Raw genomic sequence first — 14248 nt, 5'->3', positions numbered from 1 at the left:
CGCTCCTGCTCGCGGCCTCCTTCCGGCCATGACGGACTTTCTTAACAAAGCCAGGGAACTGAAGACGATTTATGCCTAGACCTTCCCTGCCCCATGAACGGCAATGGGAAGGTTTCTGGCGTTCTCGTGCGCTGAATTACGAACGGCACCAGGAATGAGGAAATGTGTTCGAATCCTTGTATGGATGCTAATTCTTTCAGTGATATCAAACGAGTTTCTCCATCTCATTACATCATGGTTATTGCGTTTTTGAAATCAGGTTGATGAATATCTGGCATTGTTAATCGTCTTGAGATCTGCAGCTATAAAATAACAACAGCACAGGCGAGTTTGGGATGACAAACGATCCACACGTAGTTCTGTGATCCCGGCCCATGGCGAACGCTGTACGTTGCCATTAGAGTTTATTCAATAGCCTGTAGCAGTTGCTAAGTAAGCACTGCAGGTTGTGAAATAACTAATACTCAGAATTAAAAACTGTGGAAAGATTTATCAAGTTCACCACAAGAGCTCTCTGAAGACTTCCTCAAGTTCTTGTTTGCTGAGCATTTTAAATTAATCACTATCGTAATTATTTTTATGTTGCTAATTCCCAGAGCCCTAGTTTATGCATTGAAAAGAATAATTGCATTATTCAAGTAGGTCTCCAGAAATTGACTTCTTCATTTCTTTGTTACTCAATACGTATGGTCGTTTTGTGGGTGTTAGAGTCTGGCCATAAATACAAAAACCTGATTATTATGTATTCATCATGGTCTTATCTAGGTTCTATCTAGCTTAGCTTTTCACTAGCACTTTCAAAACACGATTCCATAAAAGCTCTTTCTCATGACACGAGAATGTTCATGAACAAGGCTTATTGTGGGAGCAAGATCGACAGGGCTGCGCCCCAAGGTAGCAAGTACATTGAAGTTCTGTACCTTTTGGAAAAAGAAGTCAGAAACTTTCTCTCTGAGCATGGAACAAGGGTCCCGAACACACAGTCGGTGTCAGTCTGTGAGGACAGCGCTTCGGCAGCGACACGTGATCCAAACGGGACAGGTTCGCCATGCACCGACACCAGCTCTGGCACGTGGCTTGGGCAGAGTCCAGTGGGTTCGTATCTGAGGGGAGAGAGTGGGTACACTGCTGTGAGTGGGTACACTCCTGTGCGTGGGGTCCACCTTTGGGTGGGTACACTGCTGTGAGTGGGTACACTGCTGTGAGTGGGTACACTCCTGTGCGTGGGGTCCAGCTTTGGGTGGGTACACTGCTGTGAGTGGGTACACTCCTGTGCGTGGGGTCCAGCTTTGGGTGGGTACACTGCTGTGAGTGGTACACTCCTGTGCGTGGGGTCCAGCTTTGGGTGGGTACACTGCTGTGCGTGGGGTCCAGTTTGGGCAGGGCTGGGTCACTCCACAGGTTATGTGACAGCCAACCTGCTCACAGAGAGCAAACGTGTGCAGGATGGAGTCTGATGCACTGGATATCCCAAAGTGAATAAAATATAAAGGTACGCTTTGCCCATACCGATTCTGAGCAATTCCCATCCCCAGTGTAAACCTCTGTGTGACACGATGTTTGTTTCCTTAATCCAGGACCTGCCTTTATAACCAGAACTTTGTTTTGCACACACATGTATACCTCTAAAATTGCCTAGTTCTGTTTAAGAAACATCCGAAACCCATCAGAATGACATTCATCTGGGGGCCACACGTTACACCTTGGACCAGACCAAACCGACAAGCTTTACAGGTACATAGAGCAGCTTTCATCCAAAGCTTATTTTTATTTTCAGTTCTGTTGATGAACTTACTGTACTGATTTCAAAGTCATAGGGCACAGTAGCTGGAAGGCTAAGAGCTCTTCAGAAAGGGGATTGTGTGTTTATAAGATAACAGTAATATTCGGAGTGACATCAGTACGGGTTATGAAAATAATCAGAAGAGTTTAGCTACGGCATTAACAGATCAGCACACAGAATAACAAAGGAGGAGTGGGAGAGCAGGGCTCCCCGGCGCCGGTTCAGCGCGGCTGCCTCCTGCGCTCTGCTCCTCCGCCGCGCTGGCCACCAGGCCGGCCGCGGGACGGACACAGCCCTGCAGAGCGGGGAACCCCTCCGGGCCGCCAGCGAGCAAACCTGGTCACCGACATCCTGCGGCCCCTCACAAATATGGTAATTTCACTAAGGAACATGAAGGACTACGGAAAAAATATAACAAAGACCAGGCATGTCCGTGTTTTCGGAGCTCAGCTCTTTTGTCCTGTGGGAAACCAGCGTGCTTGTTCTCCAGTGCATTCTCACCTGGAGATCGCTTGGGCGTTTGTTCCTTACAGCTTGTTCTTCCAAGCGGAGCAGACAAGCCCTCAGCCCCATCCTCCCGGAGCAGGAACAACGTGTCGTCACCTCTTGCGGTGACTTTGCAATGTGGAGAAACTGGCACGGGGATGAGATCACACTTGTTCTGCTTTCTGACCTGAAGGAATGTGAACCCACTGACCTCATATATATGCAGACGTTGGCAGATGCTCTTATTCACACCACTTTGTAATTCAACAGCAGAAATTAACAGCAAGTGGTTTTACAAGATGCCACCATTGCATCAAGAATAGAAGCAAGCTCCTCAGGTAGGACGACCCTGACACTAGAGCTGGCCCAAAGGTGGCCCAGAGCCCCGCATTCCCCGGGCAGGCCCATGAGAAGGGACCAAGGACAGAAAACCTGGCTTGTGTAACCCTAGTTGTCCACACACAGGCAGCTGAGAGATGGGGACTGAGGTTCCTCGGCTGCTCAAAGGAACCTCCAGCAGCAGTCAGGGCAGGGACATGCAGGTGCAGACTCCTTGGAGGCAATCACTTATACTATATAAGAAGATTAAGATCCCTGAGTAATCCTATTAATTAATATAATTAATTATAATAATTCTAATAAGCAGAGAGAGCTTCCACCAAGAATGTGTCAGAGTGAGCTCCCTGCTGTTGGTGCCCAGTGGGTGCTCAGGACAGGATAACTGGGGCAGTGAGGGGGTTGCTGCAGCACCTCCTGCCCCAGAGACTGCTCTGCTCACCTGCACTGATGGAACCCCTCACCTGTGCTGCTGGAACCCTCACCTGTGCTGCTGGAACCCTCACGTGTGCTGCTGGAACCCCTCACGTGTGCTGCTGGAACCCTCACCTGTGCTGCTGGAACCCTCACGTGTGCTGATGGAACCCCTCACGTGTGCTGCTGGAACCCTCACGTGTGCTGCTGGAACCCTCACGTGTGCTGATGGAACCCCTCACCTGTGCTGATGGAACCCCTCACCTGTGCTGCTGGAACCCTCACATGTGCTGCTGGAACCCTCACGTGTGCTGATGGAACCCCTCACCTGTGCTGATGGAACCCCTCACCTGTGCTGCTGGAACCCTCACGTGTGCTGATGGAACCCTCACCTGTGCTGCTGGAACCCTCACGTGTGCTGCTGGAACCCTCACGTGTGCTGCTGGAACCCCTCACCTGTGCTGCTGGAACCCTCACGTGTGCTGATGGAACCCTCACCTGTGCTGCTGGAACCCCTCACGTGTGCTGCTGGAACCCTCACGTGTGCTGCTGGAACCCTCACGTGTGCTGCTGGAACCCCTCACCTGTGCTGCTGGAACCCTGCTTACCTGTGCTGCTGGAACCCTCACGTGTGCTGCTGGAACCCTCACGTGTGCTGCTGGAACCCTCACGTGTGCTGCTGGAACCCTCACCTGTGCTGATGGAACCCTCACGTGTGCTGCTGGAACCCCTCACGTGTGCTGCTGGAACCCTCACGTGTGCTGCTGGAACCCTCACGTGTGCTGCTGGAACCCTCACGTGTGCTGCTGGAACCCTCACCTGTGCTGCTGGAACCCTCACGTGTGCTGATCTCGCCGAGGGGCCGCTGCCCCGCTGGGCCGAGCCGGGCCGGGCTGTCGCAGCCTGGGTCGGTCCAGTGTGCGGATGGTGTGTCCCCCTGATGCTCTTTCCCAGTTGAAACAATATCTCACACTGGCTTCTCTTTACATCAGTTTCCCTTCTCCAGTGAGGCTGAGTAAAAAGCTCTGCAAGCAAACAGAATCATAATAAGTACACATTGTGCTTAAGTATGAATTATTTATTAGTATTACTTTGGCTACAATGAATAAAATATTTTTTTACAGAAAAATACAGTGTATAAAATTTCAGGAGCTGTGACAAGGTGGCTTATGGTTCAAATCTGTGTTAGGCTGCAGTAGTGAGGAAAAACAAACACCTCTTCCTGCATTTGGCATTTTAAGGGCATTTTAGAAATGTGGAATATCCAGACAAACCAACGTTACTTTGAAAGCTACTGTGGAAAATCCTCAATGATAATACGGCCAGAGACAATTATAAACACATAAAATAAACAGAGCTGGCATGTTCTGAGTATGCCTCCAGGGACCTGTCAGTTGCTCTGCACACAGATGTGCTACAAAGAGGAGATTTGTATGTATTGCAAAACTAAAAACCAGGTCATACTTAAATGCAAAAATAGCACTTCTCCGTTCAGACGGACCGTGCGAGAGTCGTTCCGCGGCGCCCGTGTCCGCAGGAGCCGCTCCTGACCCCGGCGAGGACAGCTGCGCACAGAGCGACGCGAAGCCAGCTCCAGTTTTGTTTGCTTGTTCTGGCACAGATCCTCCTTGGAAAGGCAAGAAAAAGGCTCTTTATTCCTGCAAAACTTGTGGCATTCTCCTCCGTAACCTTCGGGGTGGGAGTTAAAGCAGAGCAGCGCGGCCCCGCCACGCGGCATCCCACGCTGTCAGCGCCGGGACGACCCCCCGCCCAGAGACGGGCGCAGGGGCTGCGCAAAGTGAAAACGTTTGTTGTGTTCCCACTGAAGCTGCTTGAAATGCGCAAGACTGAATAATCCAGGGAGTGCGACAAAGGGTGACAAACCGGTAGTTCTCATTAACAGCATCTATTCAGCTGTCAGAATCCAGTGGATCTACTGACAAGACAGACAGACGACAGGTCAGCCTCTGCTATCATCCTGTGGAGACGCCTTTAAGGTAGTAACACATATGTTTAAAAACATACAGAGTCACCTGAACAAACCTTGAAGTCTTTCACAGATGCCCACATGCAGAGATTTGTATCTCAATTACAGGTCTTCAATGAAACACTCAGTTTAACTCCCGAAAACAAGTCAAATGTGACACAAAAATGATTAATTACTGAACAAAGAGGTATCATCATGACCATCTGTGAATAAAAAGAAGGGGTTTCACCACTGGAAATACAAAATTCACAGCTCTGAGTTCTAAGGCCCTTTTTTTTTTTTAATTGGCCAGATGAATACTAGATTTTGGAATTGCTAAAATGACAGTTAACATGGGTTTGGGTGCTGTTGCTTTATTTCGCAGTCACAGATATTTCCAGAGGAGAAAAATGTGGCATCTCAACATAAAATCTCACCCCGCAGAGGTGATGTGTCGGCCCGACGCCGTGTCAGCCTGATGCTATGTCATCCTGACGCCATGTCAGCCTGACGCCGTGTCAGCCCAGCTCCTGGCCCGGGAACTGCTGGCAGCCGCCAGCGCGAGCCCGTCAGCCCCTTCATGGTCAGCGTGGCCACGGGACTCATCTCTCTGGCCCGTCCCGGTGGCGAGCGCTCGGCCGCCCCGCAGAGCTCCCAGTTGTGAGGAACCACGTTACGGCTCGCGTGGCGCCTGCAGTGCCAGCTGCGGCACAACCATCACGGCCGACCAGACCAAACCTCGTGGCAGCAGAATCCCCATGTCCGCAGCTGCAGCACAGCGGGTCCGTTCCGCTGGCGCGCAGGGTGCACAGCCGGCTGCACCACAGCGGGGCTGCACCAGAGCCGGCTGCACCACAGCGGGGCTGCACCACAGCGGGGCTGCACCAGAGCCGGCTGCACCACAGCGGGGCTGCACCACAGCGGGGCTGCACCCGGGGCTCCGAGCCGCCCCTCGGGGCGTCCTCCTGCAGCTGCCTTCCTGCTGTGGAACAGGTTCTTGTCTGGAGAATGTCCCCTCGGCGCTGGAGCCCCTAAAAGAGCTTTTCTTTGTGGCATGTGCAGATCTGTGAAGATCCTCAGGCCAGCCTGGGGATCCCTCACCTCAGGAAGACGCTGTGGAGCCTTTGGGGAGCAGCCTCCGCCCGTCCGCAGGCTGTGGAGGGTTTATCTGTGCTTCTGGACTAACCCTGTTTGTGGGTAAACACGGCGGAGAGCGCGGGAGGTGAACACGGCGGGAGCGCAGAGCTCGTGACAGCGCGGTGTCACTGCCCGCGCACAGGACGGGCCACGCGCGACCTGCGCCACGGGGAGCGTTGGGCCAGAGGTGAGCACGCTCCAGCAGCAAAGAGACAGACGGTGAAATGTGACAGAAAAGGGCCTTGGGTTAGCACTTCAGCCCCCGTACCGCCCCTGCGGATGAATTCACGTGCCCACGGCTGTGCTGAGAGCACAGGTAACGCGGGTCTGCCTGTGGCACGCCTGCCCTGCACAAACGCCGCTGGTCCGGCTGCCGCGAGTTCTGGGGCCGTGAGCCTACGGAAAAAATAGGTGGGTCTGGTTTCCTTAGTCATCGTGTTTAGTGTTGCACATGCCACGACGATGAAGCACCGTAAATCATGAGTCTGCTCGCACTCACTGATTAACTGATCGTGCAGAAGGCTCTTTGGAGTAGGAATTCAGCAGAAGGCATTTTACATCTGTCAGAAATAATTCCAGGGTGTGGAGTGACTCATTGGGAACTGCGTGAATAATCAAGACTTCATTTGCAGTAAGACAAAGCCATGAACTCTTGTCTGGCACATAGTGGGGAACATGTTCCTGTGTCAGGGACCATGTTCCAGGGACCGTGTTCCGGGGACTGACGCCAGCACAAGTACCAGATGGAGGGATTTTTGTCAATGACCACAGACTGGCCGCTTCTGAAGTGCGGTGTTGTGCATGCCAATGCAGCGTGTGGGACTGCACAGCCCAGGGCAGGAACCACCCCAGGGAGCAGGCAAGAGTGCAGTGCTGTGCAGTCAGGGCAGCTCCTGCTCTCATCAGACAAGCGACATCACGTCTCAAGGTGTCAGTTTCCTAAATCACAACAGCACTGCAGAGAACCAACCAAAGACACCCCGAGCCTTGCAGGGGGCGCGGGCGGGAGCCAGCCCGCAGCACGGCCCGTCACCCTGCGGACAACGCGGCACGACCGCGGGGAACAGCCGCGGCTGCTCCGCCCGTCCCGCACCCAGCGCTGCTGCAGAGGCCAGCCTGTCAGGGAACTCTATTTACCAGCACCAGGTCCTCCCAACACGTTCCTTAACCTGCCGTGGACCCCAGCTAATGGTCAGCAGGACCTGCCAGTGCAGGATCAGTGAGACGCGTGTCCCACCCCGAGCCCGGGGACGCCCTCTCCGCCACACAAATCTAATCAACTCTTGTTGACACATCATCTCGTTAGATTTTTTTTTCCCGAAGAGAATACTGTTCCAATCATAATCAGGTAGTGCTAATACACCTAATTAACTGGCAGAATGAACAGGTTTGAGAAGCAATTGATACCAGGTAAACCTTAAAAATAAAGGATTAAACTAAAAATCAAGGCATACGCCTCAAGACCAGAACAGCAAAATGGGAAATTAAATCAGCCTAAGCTGAGCACTTTAACATTAGTCAAGGACTCAGATCTCTCCCAGCGCCGTGAGAGGCAGAGAGGTTTGTATGTCAAAGGAGTGACAGATTAACTGTTTCCTCTGCCCTTGGCCAAGGCCAGAGCGGTGCCAACCGCGGCTGGTTCCCACTTGCTCTATGGAAATCAGGAGCTTGATTTCTTTTCCAGGCTGCAAATCAAGCAACGCCAGGAGCTGTGCCCATCTGAGGTTTCGATTTGCTGCGCCCTGTAAGAGGAACGGCAAGAAGAGGGGAAAGTGAGATCACTTTGGCCCGGGCTGTGCCAAGGCCCAGCGCCCAGGTCCCCTCCAGCGCCAGCGCTGTGCCCGGGCAGCGTCCCCTGCACGCAGAGCCGTCCCTGTCACAGACACTGAGCTGGAGACACCAACGCACGTGGGAGCCGCAGACCTGGGGGACGGCAGGGATGGCCGGAGAAGCTTCATAAGCTAAGAAAAGCTGGGAGAAAGCTTGCAAGTTCCAGGCCCAGACTGGAAAAGAGACAAAAATGCATCAGTTCAGGGACACGAGCTGGTGCTACGTGTGCACTAAAGTCCAGAGGCTGTCACTACAGATCAGCTATTCCCAGCACTTATTTTCTTCGTGTAAGTTGTAAAGTACTCCCAAAAAGCACTGGTTAGGTGACACCATAATCTGCCCTTGATCTGTTCTTGCAAGGACAGGGCTAAATTCCTCCTGACTGCAGCTGAGCAGTGTGCGATGTGACCCGCGATGTGACCCGTGATGTGACCCGCAATGTGACCCGCGATGTGACTCACGATGTGATCCGTGATGTGATCCGCGATGTGACCCGTGATGTGACCCATGATGTGACCCGTGATGTGATCCGCGATGTGATCCACGATGTGATCCGTAATGTGATCCACGATGTGACCCGTGATGTGACCCGTAATGTGATCCACGACGTGACCTGTGATGTGATCCACGATGTGATCCGCGATGTGACCCGCGATGTGATCTGTGATGCGATCCGCGATGAGATCCGCAATATGATCCACGATGTGATCCGTGATGCGATCTGCGATGCGATCCGCGAAGTGATACGCGATGCGATCCACGATGTGACCTGCGATCTGATCCGCGATGTCATCCGCGATGAGTTCCATGACGGGGTCCGTGATGGGATCCCGGGGCCAGGAGGGACGCACGGGCAGGAACGTGGGGCGTGTGCGGGCAGGTGGGGCCGGTACGTGTGAAACCCTGGGACGCGGGGTGAAGGACTCCGGTTGCACAACCCACGCCTGGGTGTCCGCTGGACGGCTGAGCTGCAGCTGCAGCAGCTGCTGCGTGTTCCTGGCATGGAGATGCTGTTCAGCACCAGCAGTTCTCAATCTCACATGCTAGCAGAAGATATGAGCCTGCTTCATCTTCATTTTCAGACTTTATAATGCTTTGCACAGCCATCCTGTCTTTCAATGGAGACTTCGCCGGACAGGGCAGCTCACAGCTCTGGCCACCCTGCTCTTCGCAAGGCCCCTCCGAAGCTGAGCTCCTTGTCACCCGCTGACAAGTGAGGAAGGGCAGCAAAGCCAGGGGGTTAATTTGCTCTGATGGAAAGCGGATAAAACTGAGAAATCTGACAGATGAAATGTGGCGAAAACACTGTCTAGCATTCATAAAACTGACATAAGAAAAGCTCAAGTTCTGCAACTTGAAATGTACGGAGCCTGTCAGATTGTGAGTCAAAGCTGTGGCAGGATCGGGACCCGCCTGCTCAGCCCCGCGGCCGAGCTGCGAGTCTCTCCCCATTTGATATGCTCCAGCTGTGGCAAACCACGGGGACCTACACGCTCCACAGGTGAGTGCTGCTCTGCCGGCCCCCGCGGCCTCGCTGCAAAGAACGACTGTGCTCAACACGCACCAAAACTGCGTCCCCCAGCAGGCTGGGTGCCGCTCCCCTTGTCTGCTCCACGGGCTCGCGCGGTGCCCGTGGCGGTCCCGGGGGCTGTCCCCGCCCGGGCTGCACATACGGTGCCAACAGCCTCCTGGGGCCGTTTCCCCGCGGTACCGCAGTCGCCGCGAGCCCTGCGCGTGGCAGCGGGTGCATCGGGAGGGGAAGCATGTGCTGTACTCTGCTCTGGGGTAACGCAACGACAGCTTTTCGCTGGAAACGTGGGGTATGTGCCAACTGTTACCATTGCCATGCAAAAAAAGGGCTGCTCTGGCACAGTCATCTCGTCTGGTAATTGTGACAGTTACGAAATGCCACCCTGTCCACAATGAGAGGCCACCTCTGAGTCACATCCTTCAGCAGATGTGCCAGGGAATGCAAAGGAGGTTCCCGTCACTGTACGTATCAGTAACAAAGTTTCCTGGGAATAGGTGAGGGCTCAGGAGCCCCGTGGTGTTGGAACCATGGGTTCTTTGATTCACACGGGCCGATACGTGGCGGGCTGCTGTGACACACCGGGAGGGCACCGGTCACTGCGGACCGAACGCTGTCGGCGCGGGAGCCTGCCGGGTCCCCGGTGTCCCAGCGGAACAGGGCTGTGCCCGCTGAGGAGAGCGGAGCTGAGCCCGGTGTGCGCCGCACCGCAGCGCCGCAGTCGGACTCCGCTCCTCCCGCGCGCGCGGGGCTGCTCTCGGTAACTGCCAGAACACCCTGTGCCACTGGCTGCTTCCAGGTTGATTCATATCTAAATCCAATTGTTGCAAGAGAAGAAGAACAAACCTAGTCAGCCCAAAATGGTTAAAGAGGAAGAGAGAAATCAATGTAGGAAATATGAATCACTCACACTTCACAAAATTCCTGAATGGGGAAGCTGGGGCTCAAAGATAATACAACAAATCTGTTTCGTACTGGAAACAAGCCAAGTCCTGTGGCTCCCAGGGGGTGCCCGGCCACAGGGCTTCCCGGCTTCGTCGAACTGGGGCTGCTTGCTCATCCCTCTTGAGAAAGATGCTGCTCTAATCTTGTTTGTTCACTTAACAGTGCAAAGAAACTTGGCTTTGCACGTCAGTGCAGTTTGCGATGTGAGAATGGAGCAAGCTAACAACGCCACCGTGTATTCTAGCAGAGTCCAAAGTAAAGTAAATTCAGTGTCACAGCTAACATTGCAGAAGAATGATTTCCTGGTGGGATCTGGTATATAAAGTCATTACAAAATCACCCGCCTTGGTGAAAACGGGGATTATAGTGCCTGGTTTAAAACTGGCTACTTGGCCTGACCAAACAGCTCTGCTACTGCACAGATCATGAAGATTGTTATCGTAGAGGGATTAAGGCATCGATTTACATCTGACAGTAAATTAAACTGAGCTGAGTGATGCTGTAACCATCTCTCGTTTCCTGCCTTGACTCTTTGGATGTTGCTGACCCTGGAGGGAAAACGCTGAACCGAGTTCCAGCAGCTGCTGACTCAGCACAGCTCACAGCCCAGCGCGTTACAGATCACCAGCACCTATTTCAATACATTGCAGATGTAAGAGTCGACTACTGAGAAACGCAGAAGACCCCAGCAAAACCAAGTACAGGGCAATACAACAGGAAATTACAGCTAATGTATATAACTGCAAAGTGATGTAACTAGAAAAAATTACAGCTTCACCTGTAAAAAATGAGCTGACCGTTACCGTGGCTCTTCCCGAGCCCCGTGCTCAGCCCTTCACTGAGCCCCGTGCTCAGCCCTGTCTCTGCCCGCACGTCCCCAGCGCAGGGACTCACCAGCAGCAATCCCACATCCCATTCGCAGCTACAGAGAAGGCAGGAAGGACAAACCAGACTGATCTCTAGCAGGGACCCAGTGAGGATGGGGCAGCAAAAGCTGCCTCTGGGCTGGGTTCAAAGCGTGCATGAGGGGGGAAGAAGCGTGCCAGCGCGATCCAGCTCTTCACCACGTGGCCTGACCATCGCTGAGACAGCCAGAGTTGCTACACCACGACTGAACCTGCAAGTCCACAGCCAGTCTCTGGGCCATCATGCCTGCAGAAATGTTGCTGAGGCTCCACGACACACCTCTGACAAGCAGCTGAGGATTCAGGCGGTCGCCCCTTCCTCCACAGCTTGCTTTTGTCTAATTTTGTGTTTCTAGTCCCCTTCTGATAATTGTCACTCCTTGCGGAGAAGTCTGGACGAGAGTTCCAAAACACTTCTCTGAAAGAGGGATGTGGTGTCGGCTGTGGATATTTAGAGCTGCCGCTCCGAGCGGTCAGCGCTGCTCTCGACGTGTCTGTGCAAACAGCAGGGACACAGACCTGCCCTGACTCCAGGAATAGCACCACGAGCGCCGTGCGCTGAGCAGGATCCTGCGAAGCAGCGACCGCCTCGGCACGCTGGGTTCTCGCTGCGCCCTCACTAGATGTGGCTGCGTTCCGCTTCTCTGTGTGGTTTTCATTTTAGTTTCACAGTTATAACTGGACATTGAGCTGCGCTCCAGCAGTGCAGATTTCAGCCGATGACAGTCGCACGGTGACGGTTCCCCCGCCGGGCGCGATGCTCACAAAGCTCTGCTGGGAGCTGTGGTGTGCAAAGCAAACACTGCATATTTTGACTTGTGATTGTCTCTGTTTACCTATTCTCTTGGGAATTCGTTGTTCAGGCATGAAATGAAGTGATTATTTGGAAGGTGTCAGGAAAACCTTCCCGTTCCAGGGCTGATCATCTTTCTGGGTTTTGTGTAGCAAGGAGGTCACCTGGCTCACTGGAGTCCTGCTCCGCGCAGCCCGCGGTGACACCGGTGCTGTGAAGCCTCCGAGCCGCCGGCGTGACCAGCCACACTGCAGCCCGGACCGGCGGCGGGAGCTGCGCAGGGGCCTGGCTGGCACAGGGCGATGCCACGAGCCTCTTGCCGGGGTCACCGTCACCTGTCCCGGGAGCGCGGGTGGCGTCTCCTCAGTGTCCCCTGCGCTGCCGGGGGGACTGAGCACCCCGGGAAGGGCCGGGGCTCTGAGCGCCCTCCTCCCGCGCCATGCACCAGGAGCGCTGAGAGCAGCTGGTGATCGAACACAACACAGGAAGAAGATACACTATCAATGCTAAGAATTTCTTTTTCTAGCTGTTCAAGGAGCCACTGAGTAATTAAAAAAGGCACGATCTCATAACACATAATAATAATGTACTGATTTTACACATAGCTGTTAATTTTAAGTCAGGCTAATGCCACAGGTGGCTAATGGTGGGGTGAGGCCGTTGGGCGCTCGCTCCGGACGGGGGGGAGGCCGGGAGGGACCGGGCCCCGCGCCAGCCCCACGTCACCCCAGCTGTCACCCTGAACTCTTCCACCCGCACAGACCGGCAACAGCTTTGCGCTTGTGACTGATGGGGAGGTCAAGGTTTCTCTGTGTCCCCAGGGCTTTGCAGAGCCGAGCACGTCCCAGCCCATGAAGGGTGACCTGGGCCAAGGCAGTGCCCACCCTGCCAGCTCTGGCGGGGACTGCGTGCACCATCCCCAGGGAGCGGGTGCCACCATCCCCAGGGAGCAGGGGCCACCATCCCCAGGGAGTGGATGCCACCGTCCCCAGGGAGGTCGGGTGGGCTGCCACCGGACTGCAGTAGACGTGGGTGTGTTAGCAAAAGGATTAAGCAAAATAGGCCACTGGGTTTCTCCATCCCCCATTCACAGGGCCCAGTCACTGCTCCATCCGTCCTTGTCCGTGCGGTATTTAAAGGGCTATATTTTAAGCCCACTGGTCCCCCCAGGAGGGCATTATGGGCTGGTTAAACATTCTGTGGTCACCTGCAGCGCCACCGGGACCTGAGGTGCTCCCTGCTCCACCACCCAGCACTGCACAGCAGCCCCAACAGCAGCACAGCAGCCCCACACAGGAACACTGCACAGCAGCACTGCACAGCAGCACAGCACAGCTGCACTGCACAGCTGCACAGCTGCACAGCAGCACAGCACAGCAGCCCCACACAGCAGCACTGCACAGCAGCCCCGCACAGCAGCACAGCAGCCCCGCACAGAAGCACAGCACAACTGCACTGCACAGCAGCCCCGCACAGCAGCACAGCACAGCTGCACTGCACAGCAGCCCCGCACAGCAGCCCCGCACAGCTGCACAGCAGCACAGCACAGCTGCACAGCACAGCAGCACAGCAGCACTGCGCAGCAGCACTGCACAGCAGCCCCGCACAGCTGCACTGCACAGCTGCATAGCACAGCTGCACAGCACAGCAGCACAGCACAGCAGCACAGCAGCACTGCAGCACAGCACAGCAGCACTGCACAGCAGCACAGCACAGCACAGCAGCACAGCACAGCACAGCACTGCAGCACAGCACAGCACAGCAGCACAGCACAGCAGCACAGCAGCACAGCACAGCAGCACAGCACAGCACAGCAGCACAGCAGCACAGCACAGCACAGCACAGCAGCACAGCACAGCACAGCAGCACAGCAGCACAGCACAGCAGCACAGCAGCACAGCACAGCAGCACAGCAGCACAGCACAGCACAGCACAGCAGCACAGCACAGCAGCACAGCAGCACAGCACAGCAGCACTGCACAGCAGCACTGCACAGCAGCACAGCACAGCAGCACAGCAGCACAGCACAGCAGCACTGCACAGCAGCACTGCACAGCTGCACGGCACAGCAGCACAGCACAGCACTGCACAGCAGCACAGCAGCACAGCAGCACTGCACAGCAGC

The 14248-nt window shown here is 54.7% G+C and overlaps 1 protein-coding gene across 25 annotated transcripts in view; it reads right to left on the bottom strand.

Moving 5' to 3' along the window:
- Positions 1-14248, bottom strand: part of LOC135580212 (uncharacterized) — an 80715-nt gene that overhangs the window by 11573 nt on the left and 54894 nt on the right. For 17 of the 25 annotated variants that reach the window (XR_010474528.1, XR_010474530.1, XR_010474529.1 and 14 more), the window contains 2 exons: positions 3839-4044; positions 921-1103 (listed from right to left, as the gene is read on the bottom strand). Coding sequence is in view for 5 of the 25 variants with exons in the window: in XM_065073343.1 (XP_064929415.1) it covers positions 4008-4044 (37 nt within the window). In the remaining 20 variants the exon portion in view is untranslated. The other 8 variants (XM_065073349.1, XM_065073342.1, XM_065073351.1 and 5 more) reach the window with 5 other exon arrangements.

This window comes from Columba livia, chromosome 9, assembly GCF_036013475.1.
Source record: "Columba livia isolate bColLiv1 breed racing homer chromosome 9, bColLiv1.pat.W.v2, whole genome shotgun sequence".
Classification (NCBI taxonomy): domain Eukaryota; kingdom Metazoa; phylum Chordata; class Aves; order Columbiformes; family Columbidae; genus Columba; species Columba livia.
Note: the sequence above shows the minus strand (reverse complement) of the source record. Positions and strands in the feature narration are given on the sequence as shown.